The sequence below is a fragment of the Oryza sativa genome, chromosome 8 (genome assembly GCF_034140825.1).
Source record: "Oryza sativa Japonica Group chromosome 8, ASM3414082v1".
NCBI classification, from domain to species: domain Eukaryota; kingdom Viridiplantae; phylum Streptophyta; class Magnoliopsida; order Poales; family Poaceae; genus Oryza; species Oryza sativa.
Genome location: NC_089042.1, coordinates 8,721,452 through 8,742,691, shown reverse-complemented (window position 1 = coordinate 8,742,691; position 21,240 = coordinate 8,721,452). Strand labels below are relative to the sequence as shown.

General features: G+C 42.3%; 3 protein-coding genes across 4 annotated transcripts; 2 read left to right on the top strand and 1 right to left on the bottom strand.

Moving 5' to 3' along the window:
• Nucleotides 1–3,381: 3,381 nt before the first annotated feature.
• LOC4345045 (uncharacterized) lies at nucleotides 3,382–8,216 on the top strand. Its single transcript, XM_015795246.3, has 15 exons — nucleotides 3,382–3,439; nucleotides 3,527–3,585; nucleotides 3,723–3,852; nucleotides 4,277–4,374; nucleotides 5,740–5,836; nucleotides 5,911–6,000; nucleotides 6,134–6,196; nucleotides 6,277–6,354; nucleotides 6,453–6,518; nucleotides 6,610–6,687; nucleotides 6,941–7,051; nucleotides 7,227–7,304; nucleotides 7,424–7,543; nucleotides 7,691–7,734; nucleotides 7,807–8,216. The coding sequence occupies exons 1-15, from the start codon at nucleotides 3,410–3,412 to the stop codon at nucleotides 7,859–7,861; spliced, it is 1,197 nt and encodes a 398-aa protein (XP_015650732.1). The 5' UTR covers nucleotides 3,382–3,409; the 3' UTR covers nucleotides 7,862–8,216.
• A 121-nt stretch (nucleotides 8,217–8,337) lies between these two features.
• LOC4345044 (RNA polymerase sigma factor sigF, chloroplastic) lies at nucleotides 8,338–11,915 on the bottom strand. Its single transcript, XM_015795245.3, has 9 exons — nucleotides 11,537–11,915; nucleotides 11,259–11,440; nucleotides 10,994–11,109; nucleotides 10,696–10,848; nucleotides 10,305–10,584; nucleotides 9,972–10,202; nucleotides 9,745–9,885; nucleotides 9,450–9,647; nucleotides 8,338–8,985 (listed from the first exon to the last, which is right to left on the bottom strand). The coding sequence occupies exons 1-9, from the start codon at nucleotides 11,664–11,666 to the stop codon at nucleotides 8,698–8,700; spliced, it is 1,719 nt and encodes a 572-aa protein (XP_015650731.1). The 5' UTR covers nucleotides 11,667–11,915; the 3' UTR covers nucleotides 8,338–8,697.
• A 4,997-nt stretch (nucleotides 11,916–16,912) lies between these two features.
• LOC9271427 (ACT domain-containing protein DS12, chloroplastic) lies at nucleotides 16,913–20,848 on the top strand. 2 transcript variants are annotated; one of them, NM_001424555.1, is made up of 10 exons: nucleotides 16,913–17,289; nucleotides 18,444–18,498; nucleotides 18,570–18,695; nucleotides 18,797–18,891; nucleotides 19,058–19,142; nucleotides 19,230–19,289; nucleotides 19,508–19,563; nucleotides 19,937–20,042; nucleotides 20,124–20,192; nucleotides 20,384–20,848. In NM_001424555.1, the coding sequence occupies exons 1-10, from the start codon at nucleotides 17,153–17,155 to the stop codon at nucleotides 20,444–20,446; spliced, it is 852 nt and encodes a 283-aa protein (NP_001411484.1). In that variant the 5' UTR covers nucleotides 16,913–17,152; the 3' UTR covers nucleotides 20,447–20,848. The 2 variants fall into 2 exon arrangements, with proteins under 2 accessions (NP_001411484.1, XP_015651084.1); XM_015795598.3 differs by having other exon boundaries at nucleotides 18,567–18,695; nucleotides 20,384–20,845.
• The last annotated feature ends 392 nt before the right edge of the window (nucleotides 20,849–21,240 follow it).

Genomic DNA, 21,240 nt, shown 5'->3' with positions numbered 1-21,240 from the left:
GTCGACCTTCTCAAGCGCCTCCCCCTGCTTAGGGCTTTGGCGCGGAGGAGGTGGGGGAGTACGAGCTCGACGGCGTGGATTCGGCTCCCCGTCGTCGCCGCTCACACTCGGAGAGAGGTCGTGCGCTTCTCCTTGCTCGGCCATTAGGCTGAACAAGAAAAACTTGGCGCCCACGGAAGAGTCTGAGAGCTCAGAAAACACACGCTGAGCCCCCTACCTGGCGCGCCAGATGACGGAGCTCGTGGCTCCTCACCGGGAGACCGCGCAGGCCCCCCTTTGCCGGTTCGGCCGGGGGCTTAGGGTGAGGTCTCAAGCTCTCTCTGTATGTGGTCAGATTACTCGTCGGCAAGACACACGAGACACGACGATGTATACAGGTTCGGGCCGCCGCGAAGCGTAATACCCTACTCCTGTGTTTTGGTGGATCTGTGTATGAACGAGCTACAAAGTGTCCGCTGACTTCTCCCCCGTTCTCCGCTTTCAATCCGGGAAAAAATCAACCAACCCCTTTCTAAATGGGCAAGGTCCTCCTTTTATACTTCAAGGGGATACCACATGCACCCTTCCCTTTCCAAACTGGACTTTTCTTCTCTTTATGGACGGAGATCGGTATGGTTGCCGTCCAAATGACACTTTGATGGGACAGCCCATACCTGCCTCCACTCCCGACGGAGACAGGTGCAACGTGGGATCGTGGCTGCCCGTTGCTGATGCGACCAGTGTCAGACCGGTCATTCTTGTCCACCACGCGTCGGTTTAACAACGTGCATGTTTGCCCTTCTTCGTGTAACGCCTTGCCTGTAATGGTTAGGATGAAGCCTGGTATTCATTTAACCAGGGCTAACGTGCCATCTCTAAGAAATAACACGCTAGCTCCGGCTTGAGACGAGTGCCTAGAGGCTTTCGTCTTGACGGGATGGGGCAAGGCGTGCGTCAGACCGCCAGTCGCCACCTGACCCTTGATCTGACCGGTCTGTGACCGGTCACAGACCGGATAAAAGAGCGTGCTGTACTGCGTTGCATGCAGCGTGACACGCTTGACCAGACTGCAATAAATGCCGTTAGGTGAGCACAGCTGTGCTCACTTATCCCATATACGTGGCGCAGACTTCTTCAAGGGGTCGGGGTGCCTCGGCCCTCGGGGCCGGAGCAAACGCAACCCGACCCCCCCTCGGGGGAAATCAGGAGGAGGGCGGACACCTCACCCTCGGGACGTCGTCCCTCGGGCCCGACGTCCCCGAAGGTGCCAGGCCACGTGGGCGATTGCGTCTGCCTCAAGCCTCTGGTCATGATACTCCCGGTCCCATATCACCGACACCTAGGCATAGGCTAAAACCTCTCTAATTGTACACTGGACAAATCTAGCTAAGTAGCAATGAAACATGATGATCCTGTGTTCCACACACATCTTTTTAAGCTCTCCAACTCATCATATGTTTTTTTCCTTATTCCTTAATCCTTACCAATAAAATCTTCCTCTCACAACATCCATTTTCTTATGGATAGTGTTTGTCACTTTGTAAAAACGTATGACATACATATTGTATGTGTATAATCCAAGAGGCCAACTGCTTAGGATGTGTTCGTTTTCTAGTTTTTTGACCTCTACTAAGTACTCCCTCATTTTCCACAGACACACTTCCCAAACTGCTAAACAATGCATTTTTTTTCCAAAATATCTTCTATAGAAAATTTAAAAATTATATTAATTTATTTTTTTAAAAAATAATACTTTGATGAACCACGGACTCACGGAGGCTATTCCTTGGCTGGGCTGGGCCGGGCCAGGCCCATTATACAGTGAGCATTTTAAGGGCCTTATTACCCATGTTTTGTCCATGGAAAAAGTACACCGAAGGTCTCTCAACTTGTCATCGAATTACAAAATCGTCCCCAAACGTAATACCAGGTATATGACATCTCTCAACTTATAAAACCGTTCAATTTATGTCATTAGGTGGTTTTGACCCTGATTTTGTCCGACGTGGTGGCTAAGTGGGACCAACGTGGGTCCCACATGTCAATATGCCACATCATCACCATCTCTCTTTCCCCTCCTCGGTTCCTCCTCTTTCTCACTCTTCTCTGCCCCTGACTATAGGCCGGCCGATAGGGCAAGGCGGGAGAGGATCGGAGGAGGGTGGGGCCGTGGCGGCCCGACGGAGCTCTGCGACGGCCGAAGATGGGCCTGGGAAGGCGGTAGCGAGGCGGGAACGGCACGGGCATGCAACGGTCGTGCACGTGCGTCGTGGGCGAGCGCTGGGTGGCAGAGCTCGAGGAAGGCGAGGGTGTGCCCGCCGCCGCCTCGTCGCTCGCTGCCGCGTTGCCGGGCGCCAGATGCCCTTTCCCGCCTCGTAGCCGCCACCGCCGCCTCGTCGCCCGCCGTCGTGCGCCGGATCTCCTCACCCACCTCGCAGCCATCGCCGCCTCATCGCCCGACGCAGCATCGTCCATCGTCGGAGCAAAGTGACAGGGAGAGAGAGAGGAGGAAGGGAGAGGAGGGGGAAGAGATATGGTGATGATGTGGCATATTGACATGTGGGACCCACGTGGGTCCCTCGCTGACTCAGCCGCCACGTCGGATAAAACCGTGTCAAAACCACTAAAGGACCTAAATTGAATGGTTTTGTAAGTTGAGGGACGTCATATATCTGGTTTTACGATTGGAGGACGATTTTGTAATTCGATGACAAGTTGAGGGACCTTAGGTGTACTCTTTCCTTTTGTCCATTGTAGTTGTGTAACTTGACTGACATTGTTAACCTCCTCTTAAAAAAAACTTGACATCGTTAACCATGAAAAACTGTACTGTCCTGAAAAAAAAAACCATGAAAAATTATACAACGCCGTGATGACTTGGAAGTACTTTAGCATTGTCTTATCTCTCTCTATATATACAATATAGTATGAAAAACTTAGACTATGTTTCGGGCTTTCGGCTCATAGAGTTGGAATTAATCTATCATGCACTCAAAACGAAGTGACTTATTAGTACATCCTCCGTTTCACAATGTAAGTCATTCTAGCATTTTGTAATTCGATGACAAGTTGAGGGACCGAAGTGTACTTTTTCCATGGACAAAACTTGGGTTATAAGGCCCTAAAAATGCTCACTGTATAATGGGCCTGGCCCGGCCCAGCCCAGCCAAGGAATAGCCTCCGTGAGTCCGTGGTCCATCCAAGTCAATGCCGTGCGGGCCCCACAACCCCACCGCCCACACACACCCACACACGTCCCTCCAGATCTCGCACCCCCATCCGTCCCACTGACATCCCGGCCCCACCATACCGTTGCCGGCCTCCTCGTCCTCTCCCCCTTCTTCCTCCTCCTCCCCTCGAAACCATTTCAATTTTTCAAATCAAATCCAATCCTCCTCCTCCAGATCTCTCCACCCCACCTCCGCCTCCCATGTCCGCCTCCTCGCGCTTCGATCTCCGGGTAAACCCTAACCCTAGCCTCCTCGCAGATCCGCGCGCTGCACCCGCTAACGATCGGCCTGTGACTTCCTCCCCCTTGGCAATGCAGGCCTCGTCGCACCCGCACCAGCACGCCATCGGAGGCGGAGGCGGAGGCGGAGGCATGAGGTGAGGCGCGGGCGATCTCGTCTCCTCCGGGGTTTCGGTTTTGTGCTTTTGCACCTTGGGGTTTTTGAGGTTGGGGTTGGGGTGGCGGTGGCTGATTTGGTTGGTTGGTTTGGTGGTGTGTGATGTTTGTGTCGCAGTGACGGTGGCGGTGGCGCGGCGGCGGCGTTCGCGGACGCGGGGAACCTCGAGCACTGCGCCAGGTACCTCAACCAGACGCTCGTCACCTTCGGCTTCCCGGCCTCGCTCGATCTCTTCGCCACCGACCCCGTAGGGTTCCTTTTCTTCCTCCTCTCTCTCCCCCCTCCTGATCTACTTTGCGGATTTTGGTTCTGATTTCCCTAGTGCCGTGAGATTTGTGGGGGGTTTATGGCTTCGTTTTTCTCGGCGGTTTGAGTGGCCTCATTTCTCTTCGTTGTAATGGACAATGTGTTGGTTGTTTCTGATATTTCGAGCCCGACTAGTTTTTACTCCACAAGACCCGTTTTCTGTATCGAATTTTACGATTCCCAAACATTTTCTGCTTCTCGTTTAGAAATCTCCGCGGGCTCTCTCCGATTTTCCTGTAAATTTTTGTTTGATAATGTTTCTATTCGGAAATATAACATGTTTTTTGGGTGTTAAGTGAGCCAGTCTTAATGTAAAATCAGCCATGTGCTTGTTTACCCAAACCTTTTTCATTTCTGCACATTAGGTATCGATTGCGAGAACGTGCAACTGCATCTATGCTCTTCTTCAGCAGCGGCAGCGTGATATTGAGTTCCGGGAGTCTACCAATGATCTGCGTCAGCGGTGAGATGTTTCCCCCCTTTACCATTTACTGCGTCCATGTTTAATGGAGTTACTCGAATGTGCTCAGTTAGTATTAGTTAAGAACTGCACACCAGATCTGGAGGTTTGCACGGTTTACCAATGCATTAAAGTGCATGATGCCGACTGATAAAGATAGATTGGTAATTGCTAATGGGGGTGAAAGATGATGTTGTTGTTCTTTTTTGGGTTAATTAGCACCAAAGTTTTAAGTCAGTGTTATTAAACCTGAAAAATGCCTAATCGAGGTAAACTGTTTGTGCGCATCTGTTATTTTTGGTGGAGTACAAGGTACTGCAAAACTAAAGTATCTCTTTTCCTTTTTCTATGAGATTTTGTAGTGCTTTCCCCATGTGCCTGTTCGTTTTGTGCATGTTAGCATTGGCTCTAGTAACTTGTTTCCTTGTACTAAACCCCAAAAAATTGCCTGTATCTACTACTCTTAGAATAATGTATGTGAGATTAGGCTTTATCACATCTAATAGTTTGATTTAAGTTAGCACAAGTTTAGTACCTACTGTTCAGCTTTTATAGCTTTGTACTGTCTTTGAATCTTGATTGCTTGCCTGATAAGTTTTGCCTACTGAGTATTTTGTTTTTTGCCTTCAAATTGAAACTACGTCTGACAATAATAAAAGACTGTCCTTGGCAACGTCCCACCCTAAAATTCTTTCCCCTGACAGTGCCACTCTCTGGCATGAACCAATCCTGTCAGCACCTAATATGTAGCCTTTTGGTTCTTTCTCCTTCCAATAATGGTTCCTTTTGGCTCTGTAATTTCTTCTTCTCCAGCCTCAACCTGTGTGGATTGTAATTGCAATTACTAGTTTGTCTAATATAACCTGCCGACAATGTGAATTATGCATTAAGATATTGTCATGTAATTAGGTGCACCTAACAACTAAATGTTTTGTCCTTTTGTCATCATTAGTTGCATCTATGTAGTACAATTTGTTCGGATCTATTCCTTCACAGTGTTGATATGATATACCTTATAAGGCATTATTTGCTTGCCATCTGTGTTAGTGTTAGGCTCACGTGAACATACGTCCCCAATCGGTTTGTTCATTCCAATGTATTTACATGTTCAGTTGGTGGAAAAACTAATGAAGTTGATAGCTACATTTTTAAGGCCGTAACTAATTTTTTTTCCCCAGTTTGTTGTCTACATGAACATCAATCCGTTACACTCTGATTCCATAAGTATGATCTCCATCTAGTTGGGTGACATCATTAATGCAATGGATTGTAGCATTTAATAATTTTTAAGGTTCTACCAAGTGTTGCTTACTTAATCACTGAGATATATGTCTAATGGATACATGACTCATAGTTTACAATGTTCAGTATGCAGTCTGATATTTCTAGATTAGAAGCCAAGATTGAAAGAATGGATGCTCAATTAGCTGCAAAAGATCGCGAGCTGGCCACATTGACTAGAACGGTTCGTTCTTCTATCAATTCTTGTTTGTATTCTTTGCCAATCTTGAACTTCTATTTATTTCTTCTGACCACCAGGAGGCCAAAAACACTGCAACTTTGAAGGCTCAGATTGACAAGCTGCAACAGGAACGCGATGAGTTCCAAAAAATGGTTATTGGCAATCAGGTAGAATTGCCATGCCATAGTCTTATTTTTTTAGATCAATCTGTTCATCTTGCTTGCTTACTTTGTTTTCGGAGAAGTTATTAATGTGTATACTGATGGGACCAATATCTTGCTTTCTAATTTTCTTTTTAAGCAAGTACGTACCCAGCAAATTCATGAAATGAAGAAAAAAGAGAAAGAATACATCAAATTGCAGGTATAATTGTTGTCTTTACAAATCTACGTGGTGATTAAATACGAGTTATTTTCATAGATTGACCTTCAGCTCTTTTGCAGGAGAAGTTAAACCAGGTATTAATGGAGAAAAAGAAGGAATCATCACGTTCAGGAATGGAAATAATGAACTTGTTGCAGGTGCTATACTTTTGAATGAGCTCCATATTAATAGTCTTAACTCTGAAGTAACTCTTCTATGGAGGCCTTCTCATTGACCCTTCAGTTTAATTAAACAGAAAGAAGGACGGCAGCGTGGAACTTGGAGTGGAAAAAAGAATGACAATGATTATTACAAAATGATTGTAAGTGACTACGCGTTATGTTATACATCTCTCTGATGCATACCGTGTACCTGATTGAATATATTGTAATTTACCTTGAGTGAACATTCAGGTTGATGCCTATGAGGTAAAGAAGCAAGAGTTGATGCAAGAAAATGCTGATTTGCGAGCACTATTGCGTTCGATGCAGGTAAAACCATAAAAGGATGCCACTTCCACATCATATTATTCCTTTCATGCTAGACAAATATACGCTAGCCATTCCTTAGATCTCAGTGGACAATGGGGAAAGACAATTTTATTTTACTACAACAATTCTCTTTTGCACATCCTTTGAAATGCCATTATTTGATAGGTGAAGAAAATGTAGTGATATTTGTGGCAAGCAGCACATAAGGAGTATTGAAAAGCGTACATTTTTGAGTAATAATGTTTTATCTTAGATGGATATGCGCGAGTTCCTCAATGCTCCAAATGGAGTTCCACAGCCAGCTGTTGTGGGCAATGGACGACAGGAGGCAGGATCTCCTCAGTCTCCACTTGGTGGCAAGACGGTATGCATTCTCATTCTTCATTACATAGTTTGCTCTTGGTATCTGTCTTCTTCTAAAAGTCTTGATGATTTTTCTTCATTTATCAAATAATAATAAAAAATTTTGGTGTCGCATGACTTCCCCTCAGTTGGTCACATGATCACCATTTGATTTCTTTGCGGTTCCCTCCTGCCAGGATGTCTTTGATTTGCCCTTTCACATGGCTAGAGACCAGATTGAAGAGAGTTTGCGCACTAAAATGGCTTCCATAAAGGTAGAATGACTGAATAAGACAACTCACCTGACCCCTCATGGTTGATGCTCCAGCATGCAAACTTTCATCATTGATTCACTGTGCTCCTTTCAACTTTGAAAAAACAAATTACTATGCAGGCCCGAATGACACAACTTCAAGATGCCCAAAAGGGTGCAGAAGTGACATCAGAAGCTACCGAGCGGGAACTTGAACTTGAAGCTCAACTAGTTGAAGCTAGAAGCATTATCCAGGAGCAGGTATGTTGTCTATTAATCTTTCCTTGCATTTTCTGAACGGCAATGATGCTGAACATGGTAATCAGTTTATCACAGTTCCAGTTTATAGTTGACATGCATAAATGGTAGCTGCCTTGACTAACCTACACTTGGGAAATGAATATGCAGGCATCCCTCATGTCCAAGCACTTTACGAAGTCTGATAAACCAAGGTAATCTTGGTATTTACTTTCTTTGATGTACAGACCAAAACTCCAATAATTTCCGGATTCTTACAATAACAGGAGGTTGAGTGGATTGGATGCTGAGCGTGAGGCGGTTGCAGCTCAGGAGGTGTAAATTATGTTTGTGTCGACCTTCACAGGCTTCAGCTATCCAAGGCACGTCACGATGCCAACCTTTCATCGAGGTCTCATGTGTTTAGTAACCACCAAGCTTCCTCCTTGGTAAACCTGTTGTTGCCATGGTAGCATGACTTCTAGGCGTTCTCTGTGTAGTATTATGTGCAGGAGCATCTCCTCCGCTGTTGCTAACTGCCTGCCTCTGACTGTTACATGTATCGCACTTCTACTGTTAGGGAGAACAGATCAATGTAGCTATTATGGCCTACGAAATAGGCATCAATACCTTACTTACAGAATTGTTATTCCCTTCTTTCAAATGTGGAGCTAGTTGTGGCTGTTGACCTCTGGCATTCGAATTTTTGTGATGAAATGCTGTAATTTTCACCTGTGGCAAGCTTCATTGGGCGCAATTTGTCATAGTGCCAAGTGAAAGGTATTAATGCTACAAGTATGTATCCAGGACCTGTTCCGTTATAATTACAGCGCCTGATCAGCTCAAATTAAGGGTAAAAAAATGTACATGATTATCCTTAATTACAATGAGGGTTGCTTTGCATTGCAGACTTGCAGTATCAGTATAAGCACCAACAGCAGCTTGCTGGGAAATTTACTTACATAAGCAAAAAAGGATGCCATCTGAAACTCTGAATCCGTGTACCACATTTCTTTCTGCAGATCTAGCACTATACTTGTACAGTACGTGTCACTGGGTGTGTAGTATATATGTATAATAGGTCTAGAAAGCTACAGTGTGTATGTGTTTCTGCTGTTTTGTATGGACAACTTGACTGAAAGTTTCTGAAACCAAATGAGCTGCTTGGCCTTTCTTCTTCAGGTTAGCAAATCAAAGTAGACATCAAACCCCTGCAAGGATGCACTCCTCTTGAGCTTCTCCAGCGCCCGGTTCTGCAGCTGCCTGATCCTCTCCTTGGACAGCCCAAACATGTCCCCGATGACATGTAGCGTCTTCGGCTCGCCATCGTGGATCCCGAACCGGTGCTCGATGATCTCCTTCTCCCTGGGGCTCAGGATCCCCAGGAAGTCCCTCACCTGCTGCCTCATCATCATCCTGTCCACACTCAGGTCAGGTGGCTCCACATTTGGGTCTTCTGTGATCTCCTGCAGTTCCATTTCAGCTCACAGTTTTTCAGATGGTTTAGGGTGTGTTTAGTTCACGAAAAGAAAATTTTTGGGTGTCACATCGGATGTTTGACCGGATGTCTGAAGGGGTTTTTGGATACGAATGAAAAAACTAATTTCGTAACTCACCTGGAAACCGCGAGACGAATCTTTTGAGCCTAATTAAGCCGTCATTAGCACATGTGGATTACTGTAGCACTTATCTACCCTATCATAGACTAATTAGGCTCAAAAGATTCGTCTCGTGATTTCTATACAAACTGTGCAATTAGTTTTTGTTTTTATTTATATTTAATGCTCCATGCATATGTCCAAAGATTCCATGTGATGTTTTTGGGAAAAAAATTTTGGGAACTAAACCAGGCCTCAGTTGTTGCATTGCAAATGCAGTTCTTTGGCAGAATTAAGATGGCAATGGCACGAAGTAAAATGGTAGTTAGTACCTGGAAGGTGACACCCTCATCTGACCAGACATGATCCTGCATCGACCGGGGTTTCCGGGTTTTCGCTCGGAGCTTCGCAAGCTTCTCGATGGTGATGCCGGCGCGCCTCGCTACGTTCGCGTTGGTGGGTTGCTCCCCTTCCATGATGCATTCCATCCTTGCCTTGCCCACCTTTCTCAGAAGCGCATACACACTCTCCTGCAAGCAAAGTGTACATCAGAAAGCACATTCAGAAAAAAAAAAAAACAGTTCTGAATGTTGGGATGGAGATGTCATGGTAAGTTTCCGTGCTTACCGGTAACCGGATTAGTCTTGAGTTCTTGAAGATTGACTTCTTAATTGATTGGCGTATCCACCAATATGCGTAGGTCGGGAATCGACACCCCTTGCTGGGATTGAACTTCTCAAAGGTCTTCATCAACCCACTGCATCCATCCTACAAGTTAAAGAGACATTTTCAGCATGAAAAAACATCATGGCATAGGTTTTAGAAACATGTAGGTCCAAGAGAATGGATGAAACCTGAACAAGGTCCTGGATGTCAAGACCATATCCTTCATACTTCCTAGCTACATGAATCACAAGCCTGAAGTTCGATCGAGCCATCTTCTCCCGGCACCGTCTTCCGGTGCGAATAGAGGACTGCAGCTCCTTGCTGCTCATCCCTACAGCCTCAGCCCACTCTGCCAATGTCGGCTCACGGCCGCATTGAACTTCTAGTTTCCGGTGAGCCTCCTCTATTTTCATAAGAATCTGATGGGATCATCACATCTTTGAATCAGAGATGCTGAATTAATTAATGTTCACCTGAGCAGTTCTGAAAATAAAGATGACAGGGTAAAAGTAAGGCTTTGCCTGTATTTTACTGAACAAATGTCTCTCCTCTTTTGCTGTCAGGAATTCCGTCGTCTCCCGATCTCTTAGGAACAGCTTGAAAGGCTCATCTGGTTCAAGAACTCTGCCATACTTCTTTGATTTCTCTTTCTTCTTCGAATTGTCAGCGCTGCAGGAAACATCAGCGATCGATGCTCGAGGAGCATAACGCCGCTTGGATCTCCTCTCGAGTAACCTCGTCGATCTAACGAACACCTGACCCTTGCTCTGCAGTTCTTCATTTGACTTGCTCGAATCCACACTGATCATAAAACACACGGGCCACGCATTAGAACAAAGAACATGGTAATTCTGCAAGCCAACATAAACTGTCAATGTTGCAAATAGAGTTCCTATAATGAAGGAGGCAAACCTGTAAAGTTGCGATGCTTTCAGTTGGGTTGCTAAAATGTCTGTTTCTTCTGCTAATAATGCCACGTCCTTCGTCAGAACCGCTGAAGCTGTACCAAGATCCGATCTTTCGCTAGATTTTACGGACAATGGTGAAGAACTCACAGATGTAGAGCTGCCAAGAATGACTCATCAGTTGATATCAGAATAAGCAGAGAAAAGGAATTTGCACCTGAACATTTATGAAAAAACAAAACAGATACATCGAAGTTCAAGAACTTCAAAATTACACGGAAGCTAGAGGAAATAGGAACCTGTACCTGAATTCTGGATGGTAAAGGACATGGCTTTTATCATCTCTCAGATAGATGTCGAACTCACTCTCTTCCCTCTCTTCAGCTGGTAGCTTCTTCCCTGGTGCGTGTTGTTCCAAAGCCTTAATTTGAAAGAAGAAAAAAAAACAATCAAACACGAAACTAATTAAGCACCGATTAACAACAGGGGGAGCCATTGATCGAAATGCATGCAAAGTAACTAGATGGCTCGTCAGCAAGATTGGAAGCAGCTGTATGATTTGGGACGAACCATGTCGAGGAGCAGCTCCAGCAAGGCCTTCTCGCCCATGAGCGACACGGCGGCGTCGTCGTCGTCGTCCTTGGAGCGGCCGTGGACGTGCTCCTCCGGCTCCGCCGCCACCAGCGACGGCGAGTAGTGGCACGCCGTCGACGACGCTCGCCCGCCGCCGGTGTCGTGCACCATGGGCACCACTGTCGAGAACGAAAACTCGTTTCAGAGCTAAGCCGATCATTCACATCATATCATCACAAATCAAGAAGAAGAGAGATTTAGTATAGTATAGATACCAGTGGCGCGGGAGGAGGAGGACGGGGAGGAAGACGAGGAGCAGGAGGCGGCGGCGGCGCCGCCGCGGAAGGCCGGGGAAGAGCTGGCGAAGAGCGGGGACGAGAGGAGGCTCCGGCCGCCGGAATTCATCAGCTCCGCCGCCTCCGCCGCCGCACCTACGTACGTTCTTGAATGGATGGATCGAGCTCACCGTCACTCACCGAGACGTCGCTGCTGCTTCGTCGCGCGCGCGATGATTTTTTTCACTACCCCACCCAGCCACTCAGCAGCATGCAGCTGAGCTGAGTGGGGCGTGTGAAGTGTGAGGGGGGATCCGGGGAGGATAAGGCGGGGAACCTGCACCATGAAATCTCCTGACGGGTGGGGCCCACATGCAGCTTGCCCGCCCTTTTTTATCACCTGCTAGGCTGCTGCTTCTAGACTAGTTCCTTCTGGTTTCGTCTGTTTCTTTTCTTAACATTTTGGTCGATGAAAATTGAAACAAAAAAAGATCGGCTTTTACCAGATATTTGTTACCACTTGTGGTCACCACTAACGGCTTGGATATGTGTGTTTAAATCCTTGACGTCTGCCTTAAAAATAAAAGGGAGTAACTATATTTATGGTGCTATATTTTTCACCAAAAAATAGTTAGCATGTATTTACATTGTAAGTCTCTAAATTACATATGTAATTTTAGTGTATTTATAATGTAAGTTCTAAAATTATATATATGTATAAGTCTCTAAATTACATATGTAATTTTTGTGTACTTACAATATAAGTCCTAAATTATATTTGTAAGTCCTTAAATTATATATGTAATTTTTTTTATGAAAACACATGCTGACGAGATGAGAAATTTAAATTTAATTGTTTGGCTTCACGCTGCAACACACAAAGACATTCAATATTACACTGGTATTTTAATCATAGCACGAATCTTAAGGGATATCAATTTGAACAGAAAATCGACTGTGATTACCCAGAAAATGTGTCGACATAATTATAGCAACACCAAAATAAAAAAAATCATTGTCGGCATATAAGGCTGTCCACCACTTTATCTTCTCTCGACTTCCCATCTCACACCATTCCTATTTGGCCGAGGAAGTAAACGTGCCCATCTCTATCATCTCCAGCCACCCTCGATCCCTTCCTATTTCCTTTACTCTAGCCATGTGATGACGCCTAAGGTCCTCAAACCCTAGCACCGGCTGGCGGCAGAGTCGGCTTTCAGACGCTACTCCAGCTACGAAGACTTTGCCGTCAGCCCGTCACAATGTGTCGTATGATGCTTGTGCTAGCCTCTCCGCAGCAAGAAACTTCTATGGTGGTAGACGGGAAGGCGCCAACAATTGATGTTGAAAAAAAGAGTGATTGTGATATTTAGATAATTAAAAGTTCTATAATTTATTTGAATTGAAAGTTTTTAGAAGAAAGATTATATTGGTTGAGCCCTACTATTAAGCAAGTTATAGCTCTGTCACTAGTCCTTGGTGACTTCGTCAACTTAAAAATATGACGTCCCTTCAGAGGCATTCCTAGTGGTACGGAGAGCGTGTGTGTTTCTTAGAATGAGTATATGCGTGTTTATATGAAAATCTATAATGTGTTCGAAAGAAAAAAAAGATATCTATAGTGTAAAACCATTGTCTAATATTCATGTCGTTATTCAATTGTCATTAAACTAATAATAAGCTATAAACAAATGAGCTTCACTTGATCTGCCAGCCCGATCTAATAATAAGAAAGAGGTGTGTCCGCTCACGAGTTAGCGTTGGCGAGAAATTGAGGAGTTTGAGATAGTCATTAGGGTTGGGCACATTGGGCTCAGGAGTTTGAGATGAGAGGTTAGAAGAAGAAGAAATTGCTCTGATATATGGCCCACGTTTATCCCACTCGCCACATCAGCCAAAACCGATCACTATATCTCTGATTCCCTAGGACCCTGGTTACGGTTTTATAAGTTGGATGACACATTATCTCTGCTATTGTGGTTTGAGAATGTAATCCAAACTTGCATCAAAATGAGGGACTTAAAGTGAACCTATCCCTCCGTGATATAAGATATTGGGCCCTGGCCTGGGCCAGCAAACAGATTTGTGGACATCGGCAAGAAGAAAGAAAAAGTGCATTTCTTTCATAGTATTGTTCTTATCATTTTTTTTTCTCGAAATGAAGTATTGTTCTGATCGTTGCTAGGATGAATGATTCTACAATCTACTTTTAATGGTAGAAGGTATTCATGTCTTATTTTTCTTGCAAATTTTAGTTTGTGCTATTATTTTATTATTAACATAAACTAGCATGCGTATCTTGTCAGTTGTCAACATAGCTGGAGACACGGTTAATCACACGATGGCTTTTCGGACATGAACAGAGCCATTTGTACTAACACATCACACGCATCATTTGATTATTAGCTAAATTGACAGCTAACTGCATTACACATTTCTGACCATCCATTTTTCTTGTGTCTTAATCAGTATACGAAATACAGGTCGGGGATATTAAATAAGTCTGGATCTCGGCCGTCCATCAACGAATCTACATCAATTTCTTTCTTAAACGTTGGTTCAACCAAAGCCACCAAAATGCAAAAAGCGAGCAAGGAAGAAAAAAAAGAGTGACCGATGAACCTTGAGTAGTCTTGGTCAGTACCTGTATTATCAATCAACCTACCCCAAAGTAATCGGCTAAAACTGGAATAAAAACTTCATATTAACATTTCCCTGATTAATTTGTGATGTGTGTGAATTTTTTTAGATAATTAATGGATAAAAATCTGATCTAGGTAGACATACACACCACCCAAATATTACAAGAATACTTGTACTCTAAGCCTCAGAAATTAGATTAGAAAGTCTGTACCTTTTCAAATTCATGTTAGCAATACACCCCTATTTGATTGGATAAAACATGAAACCGGGTGTAAATTACAGACCTATTTTTTTTTTTAGTTTGCGTTCATATATAATAAGTAATTTATGAAATTTGCATTGGTAAATGACGAAAAAAAAAATCTTATCCATTAAGACCAGATGGTAGGGCCCTAACATATTCTAAAAAGATTATGCATATCTTTCAACAACTTCAACTAAATAGCAGAAAAGAAGTCCAATCATTATGGCTGTTTTCTGCAAGAATATTCTCGTGTCAAAATCAGTGTACATGGTGGATAAATCTGAAAATGATTTTCAGCCAATGCCACTCATGGGGATCTTATCTGAGCCAATAATACCCTCATATAAGTGAGATATGAGTAGCATATTATGAACATTTGATGAACCAGGTGAGTATGAAAATCAGTTTAAAAAGCTTGTCAATTGTTTCAAGACCTTTATAATCGTTCTCTTTTCTTCTTTGGCCTGCGTGCTAGGAAGGTGGATGCACTTAATTAGTTCTAATTTTGTTTTAGTTGGGGGCAAATTCAAAAGTTCTCCTGAAAAGTTGATCATTGCATTTGTCAGTTACACGCACAATCCGAAAAATCGTTTTGCTTCATTTTAAGGGAGCCATTTTGAGTCAATGATACACATATGGCCACGCTACCATCCGAATATCCATATATTCCATTTATATTATTTCTTTGTTAATATCGGATAAATAATTAACAATGAACAATTGCACAGTAGTAGTTATCGGCTGACATATATCACTAAATTCCTCTTAAAAACCGCATCAGCATGTACGAAATATTTATTTTTTAAAAGGAATGTAGTACGAAATATTTGTGGGCACTAAGAATTAAATTGAGCTCTACACACAGAATCAGAATCATGTACATATGACTCTATCTACACGCTATGGATTCTTCATGTAAGGCTTAACTAAACCAAAACTTACCCACATGACTAAAAAAAAATCAGAAACTACATAGGCAAGCTATGGACAAAACACTATTGGTTATTGAGCAATCCTTCTCAAAATAATACTCCAAATTGTACGTTTAATTTGGAAACTGACATGTACCTGTCATAAAGAATTATAAAACTAATATATTACGAGAAGACTGTAGCCATGTGACACTATAAACGCCATAAGTAGCTTTCTATATGATCACAAGAAAAGTTGAATAGACAAAACCTTACAATGCTGGGAATATTGACAATACATCTTCGAGAATTCCATATATTTTTGTACGGTCATTAGTCGTGCATAGAAGGTGTTTTGTTGGCTGTAACTTACAAATTGAAGACATACGACCAAAGCAATGGAATATAATTTTAGCATAAGATTTTATATATCCACTCTAGTATAAAAGGCAAAGCTTAAAAAACAACCCCTAAATCAATTCTAAAATTAAGTTTCAAAACTAGTTGCGGGCCTACGACTTCCTAGACAAACATGCCTACCTTCGTTTTTTAATATAGGACACCGTTCTCTTTTTTATTAACGTTTGACCATTCGTCTTATTCAAAATTTTTGTGTAAATATAAAAATATTTAAATCGTGCTTAAGGAACATTTGATTATAATCAAGTTACAATAAAATAAATAATAATTACATAACTTTTTTAAATAAGACGAATGGTTAAATGTATCTCAAAAAATTAACAGCGTCATACATTCAAATACGGAGGGAATATTTTTTTATCTCATGCAGTGTATAAAAGAAGTACTCAACAATCCGTAGCCATAGTTCCTCCACTGTCCTGCAGCTACTAAGGGCCCGTTTAGTTCCTCCAATTTTTTTTTCCAAAAACATCACACCGAATCTTTAGATACATGCATGAAGCATTAAATATAGATAAAAAGAAAAATTAATTGCATAGTTATGGAGGAAATCGCGAGACGAATTTTTTAAGCCTAATTAGTCCGTGATTAGCCATAAGTGCTACAGTAACCCACATGTGCTAATGACGGCTTAATTAGTCTCAAAAATTCGTCTCGCGGTTTCCAGGCGAGTTCTGAAATTAGTTTTTCATTCGTGTCCGAAAACCCCTTCCGACATCCGATCAAACGTTCGACGTGACACTTAAAAATTTCCTTTTCCCCAACTAAACACACCCTAACTCAACAAATTTCTGAATACAATTTCAAATCATAAATTCAAATCCAGAGCATTCCAATCTTTTTATCCATGCAGCCTGCAGGAGTACCAGTGACCAGTGACCAGCTTCAAACCTGTTTACCACTGACATTATCATCACCAAGAAAGCCCCCCCAGGTGGCCAGCCAGCTCACCAACCAATCTTACCTGCATCTGTCCCTTGTTCCTACACCAGAATCCTGTCAATTTTCAGACAAGCTAATCCTCCTCCTCTCCACCAGAAGAAGGGTCAAATAAATCTCTGATCTGATCTCTCCTCACCAGAGAGAAGAGTAGAGAGAGAGAGAGAGAGAGAGTGGAGTGGAGGTATATATGAGAGGAGAGGAGAAAAGGGGAGAGCTGAGGGTGAAGCACAAGCTGCCCACCTCCCATTCGCATCTCGCTATCCTATGGATAGAGCCGCCGCGACAGCCATAGATATCGTCGTCATGATCCCGTCCTCGCCTTCGCCTTCGCCTTTGTAGCACCACCTCCATCTCCACCTCCTCCGTGCAGCTGAGACCCAACCAAAAGCTGCTTCCTTTTCTTCTTCTTGGGATTGGGATCCCCCCCCCCTCCCTTCCTCGGCTCCGTTTCTTGCCATGGCCGAAATGGCAGTCACCGCCGCCCTCCGGCCCTGCTCCGGCGTCTCGCCGGCGGTGTCCGGGACCAGCCACCGCCGCCGCCGCCCCGCCGCGTGGCGGGCTCTCGCGCCGCCGCCGCCGCACGCTGGGCTGAGGTGAGGAGATTGGCCAAGATCCAAGATTTCTTCTTTTTTTTTGTCCAAATAATTCTTGTCTTTTTTTTCCCACTCTGATAACACCTTTTTCTGTTTCATTATGTTATTATTATTGTCACGTTTTTTTTTCTATGAAATGGTAGTGTATGCCGTGATTGGGTTTAGACATGAGCGCGTTTTAGTATCCCGTGCAGCTTACAAAAATTTCGTTTTTATCAGCTGGAAGTATGTACTTTAAAGTGCTAGTAATTGACATTATCGAAGATATTAATCCTCTGATTCTTAGATTCGTATATTCTGTTTGAGTGGCATGATATACAAGTTATTAGTATGCTCAGAAAGGATCAGAGAGGGTGAGATTTTTTTTTTTTATTACCGAAGTTCTTGTTGCTGGTGCCTGGTATGATATTGATGATTTCTGGTTCTAATTTGTGAACCCACATATGCATTTATATTATTAGATAGATTAACTGAACGGGATAATAAGTTCTATGGCGTATCCATAATGGAATGTCTACTCAGAATATTTCACAGTTTCTCCCGTGAGATGGTGTGAAAAATGATATCGGCTGATTCAGCGCTCCCTAGTTGAAATATAAATATCATGTGCTTGTGTTCCTTTTCTTTTTGAAGCCAGTGATATGTTTTTGTTGCAACAAGCTTAGCTGAAAACATGGGTAATAAAACCAGAGGAATTATTGTGGGGATGGGTTGCACTAGATTTGGTAGATATATCTTAGTTGGGAAAATGTTTCGCTCTTAGTCTTCCTAGATCTGTGAGCTCTTGTGAAGCTTTAGGAGAAATTCTTGTTTTAACCATGAAATCAGATTGGAGTGATTGTAGGCCTTTTAAACATGATAAGTACTAGGATTAGTTTCCTAATTGTGTCTTGAGTACGGGACACATGCTGTCACCAGCGGACAAGCCCAAATGGATGCTCTATACTTGCTTTTCGGCAAGCTGATTTGTTTTCTTCTTGTGCAAGAAGACAAGTTAAAACTGCTATGATTATTTTTTTTGGATTTTGTTGCTGCAGATTGCATTTATTATTTATCCTGCGTAACAATAAATTAATAATGTTATATTTATAGCTTCTCTGATATATATCTATCTTTAATTGTGTAGTGTTAACAATTTGTCTGTCTTTGTGTAGGCTGTCCTCTCCTGCTGTCAGGGTTCCTAGAGCTGCTTCCTCTGCGGCTGTCGAGGTAGATAGCATAGCTTACAGAAAAACATTGGATGAACTTCCATGTTCAACTGCATATACTTTGGTTAGCAGGATGGGAGCTCTAGCAACACTGACACAGTTCCTACCCCGAAAGTTATAATAGATCAAGACTCAGATCCGGATGCGACCATTGTAGAGATAACTTTGGGTGACCGTCTCGGTGATCTTCTTGATACCGTATGCATTTGCGCTGGCCTCACAAATAATTTCACAATTCAATAGCAATAAATCTAATTATCATTTTCATTGTGCTGATTATTTATTTTTCTGTCGTGAAGATGAATGCCCTGAAGAATTTAGGGCTAAATGTTGTGAAAGCTAGCGTCTGCCTCGATTCTACTGGCAAGCATATTAAGTTAGCTATAACAAAATTGTAAGTGAATGTTCTTTTCTAAATATTTCAGATACGTAAATCTTGACATGAGGAATATATACCATAAAAGTTTGATCTTCTACTTACAACAGAATGTGACATCTTTCTTCATTGTACTTTTCTGCACATATCAGTTCTTGCCTAGAGTGACAGGAATACTGTACAGGTCGACTGGTCGCAAAATTGGTGAACCAGAGTTGTTAGAAGCAGTACGGCTGACAATTATAAACAACATGATTCAGTACCACCCAGTAAGTTCCTTATTTATTTCTTATCAACCTGCATCATTATGAAAATGTTTACTAAATGCAACCTGCTGGAAATTTGTTTGACATCAGGAAGCTAGCAGCCAATTGGCTCTGGGTGCAACTTTTGGTCCAGAGCCCCCTACAGAACTGGTACTAGCTTAAACTCATTCATATATAACAAATTACACATCTTTTATGATCTAGAAGGACCAAAAAATCACTTAATATATCTATGGAGGTCCTGAAACCATCTTATTGTGCATATGCATTACGAAACCATCTTATTCGTGCGTATGTATTCTTATTGGCGAACTTTAGGCTTGTAATCCTTTCCTATACATAAATATTTTCTGCATGTGAATTGTCAGGTTGATGTGGACATAGCAACCCACATAGACATATATGATGATGGCCCTGACAGAAGGTATGACTTGTGTCTTGCCTTATGCTTTATTCCTCAAATTGTTAGGAAAATTCACATTTTTTTTTACCATCAGAACAACATGCTATTAGATTGGAAGATAGACTGCTCCTCTCTGGTTAAGGCTTATGTCATAAAAAGGGTAGCTGACCCAGGGGGCAGGATTTAGCTGTCGATTAATGTGTTTATTACTGGGGAACTATGCCAATTTTTTCTTTGAAGATTTTTGAGTAACAAAATACAGTGCCTAAATGCCAATGATGTTTTTTTTTTCTTAGATCTACTTAATTAAGATGGTCAATGGGATGCTGGATTACTGTATTTGTGATGCCAGTAAAATTTCATTCATTTGTTTCATATATTTGTTCCATTTCAGCTTACTTGTAGTGGAAACAGCTGACCGACCAGGTTTGTTGGTTGACCTTGTTAAGATCATTGATGACATCAACATCACCGTCCAATCTGGAGAATTTGACACTGAGGTAACACTAATCATTTGAGGCCGCCTTTCATAAAAGGGAACCTGTTTCTCCCCAGAGTGCTAAACATTGCATCTCTTATAGGGCCTACTGGCTAAAGCAAAATTCCATGTCAGTTATAGGGGTAAACCATTGATCAAAGCCTTGCAGCAGGTAAAGCTTATCATACCGCTGTATTTTCGCTGTGCTATCTAATTCTCGTGAAACCATGTATATTGATGGAGCATAGCCTTTATTCTTCCCAAGAAAAAAAAATCTAAATATCGATGAAATTTCTTACAAGGTTAGCACTTAGCAGTATGTAATTTGGTATAATTTCTATCTGATATATCTTGTTTCTTCAGGTTCTTGCTAATAGCTTGCGCTATTTCTTGAGGAGGCCGACGACAGAGGAGGGCAGTTACTAGGCAGATAAATACAGGAAGCCCCCCACCTTCAGATACTTTGTGATACATGGATTTGATACCATCATCAAAATTATTCTTGAAATATGCAAACAATTTATCAAAAGCTTGGAGGTATACTTGATCTTATGGCTTATACAAATTTAAGCTGTTCCCATTTGAAGGTAGGACATCTGCTGTATTAACTGCAGAAGCCTTCCAAGATTACATGCTAGTGCGATTCTCAAGCATGTGACACTTGATAATTTTGGTATTTAGGATGCATGTTTGATGGTAAATAAGAAAGCAAGTTGGGGGGCCATGCATCAACTGTTCTGGTGAAATGTAGCTGTATTGTTCTCTCCATTATCTGATTAATAAAGATTACCAATAAATAAATGTGGTGAAAGATTTGACAATTTATCTGAAAGCATGGTGCAAAATTTTGCTCGGTTCCTAACTGAACTTTAAACAAAACCATTCTGTTTCTGAGATCAAATTGTGAGATTTTTGAAATATTTGAAGTGGCCAAGTTGTGTATTTTTCGAATTTATTTGTGTGCAATTATGTGATAGTGCACCGATTTTTTTATTTTTGAAATAACTGTAGTGGAGACGTATTTTGAATGAATATTGTCTTTTGAAATCTATCTATTATATACTAAAAGTCTATTAAACTTCCTACAAACGCTTCTAAGTCACTATGTGGCATCCTAGAAACACTCTTAAACCGTCACATGGCACTCTACTAAATATCTGCTGATTTTCATTAAATTTGGTGGACCCATTACTCACAACCATTAGATTTATCTTTAAGAA